General features: G+C 52.5%; 1 protein-coding gene across 2 annotated transcripts in view; it reads right to left on the bottom strand.

Moving 5' to 3' along the window:
• VCAN (versican) overlaps positions 1-1,208 on the bottom strand; it is a 113,666-nt gene extending 112,458 nt beyond the window's left edge. For both annotated transcript variants that reach the window (XM_026866583.1, XM_026866584.1), the window contains exon 1: positions 1,130-1,208. In XM_026866583.1, the coding sequence (XP_026722384.1) occupies positions 1,130-1,177 (48 nt within the window). In that variant the 5' untranslated portion in view covers positions 1,178-1,208. The remainder of the gene's footprint in view (positions 1-1,129) is intronic.
• Positions 1,209-1,437: the final 229 nt, after the last annotated feature.

Genomic DNA, 1,437 nt, shown 5'->3' with positions numbered 1-1,437 from the left:
CCGATCCCCCCCCTCCCGCCTGCCCCTCCTCGGGGACCCCTCCTCGGGGACCCCCAGACCCCGGCCGGGGAGCGGCCCCGACAGTAACGGGAGAGCCGCAGCTCGTGCGACGGGTCGGACCCCTCTGCTCGCCCGGCATCGGCGGGGGCAAAGGGCGCATTGTTCCCCAATTAAACAATTAACCGGGAAGAGAATGGAGAGACCTTCTCCGCCCTGGCTCCCGAAGATGGTTGAAACGGGGAAAGTGACTGGGACCGAAATCCTTTTTTCCCTTTTGCCTCCCCAATCTCAGCCGAGGTTGCAATGAAAGAATATACTGGTGCTTGTTCCAAACTTCCCTGGCCGGTGCCAATTCACAGGCAGTCTTGCATCGGCAGCCTCCCGAGCCAAGCTTCTCCACCCAAGTTTTACGCATCTCCAGCCACTATTCTTTATTTTTCTTCCCCCCCCCCTTTTTTTTAAAAAAAAAAAAAAAAAGAAAAAAAGAAAAAAAAGAAAAAAAGATTAGACTCTGCATTTGCTGTCCAAACCTTTCAAAGATGAAGTCATAAGCAGAACTCTTAAACCACCCTTTAACAAGAGGCTTTCACCAGGGTCTGCTTTCTTCTCAGGCAGCTCCTTTCCCAAAATGTACCTATCTCGGTATGTGGCAGAACCTGCAGGCACCCTTCACCAGGCACAAAATGCTGGCGAGAGCAGTGCCTCTGGCAGGCTCCCTCAAAAGAAAGTGTGATCCACAATCCCCCCTCCTCCAGGAAGGTGTAAATCCAGAGCCAAAGAAAAACCTAGAGAAATAGGTGTGTCTGATGGCATCGCTCTGGGCACCGTTTTGGCAGGCCCTGGTACAACTGTTAGGAAGAGGCAGGAGGAGTTTTCTTTTGGTGCCTCTCACTTTTATTGTTCCAGCTACTCTGTCCCCAGAGTTATGCTGACAGCAAGATTGAGAGAAGCCCAAAACCCTCACTTCCCAAGGCAGCCCCCAGTGCCAAGTCGGAGGAGTGGGAAGTGGAAGAGATGACAGCCAAGCAGGGGGAAATGGAGACCTGGTGGCTTAAATCAGATCAGGTTTGAGTGAGCTGTGGCTTGGGTGTGAAGAGAACCAGACCGCTGGGTGAAATCCTTATCTCACCTTTCGCAGAGCTTGTTGGTCTTTTCTCCTTAAAGAGGGTAAATCCATGATTGCTTACTTGCTAGCAAGGGTGTTGAAGACAGGCTGATCCCCTTCTCCCTTGTGAATGTAGACAGTGTGCAGCAGCCTCCCTACCACTGCCACACCCCTGGCACCAGTCCCTCCAGTTCCTCTGCATGGGTCAGTCCCTACCCGACACGTGTACCTCCTGGGCAATGTCCCGACTCAACAGACTGGATCTGCTCTGCCTTGGGTTGTGGATCCTTAAACCTTGTGCAGTGGAACAATTGACAGAAATGCAACTCTGT

The sequence above is a fragment of the Athene cunicularia genome (assembly GCF_003259725.1).
Source record: "Athene cunicularia isolate RWA chromosome Z unlocalized genomic scaffold, athCun1 chrZ_part3, whole genome shotgun sequence".
NCBI lineage: Eukaryota > Metazoa > Chordata > Aves > Strigiformes > Strigidae > Athene > Athene cunicularia.
Note: the sequence above shows the minus strand (reverse complement) of the source record. Positions and strands in the feature narration are given on the sequence as shown.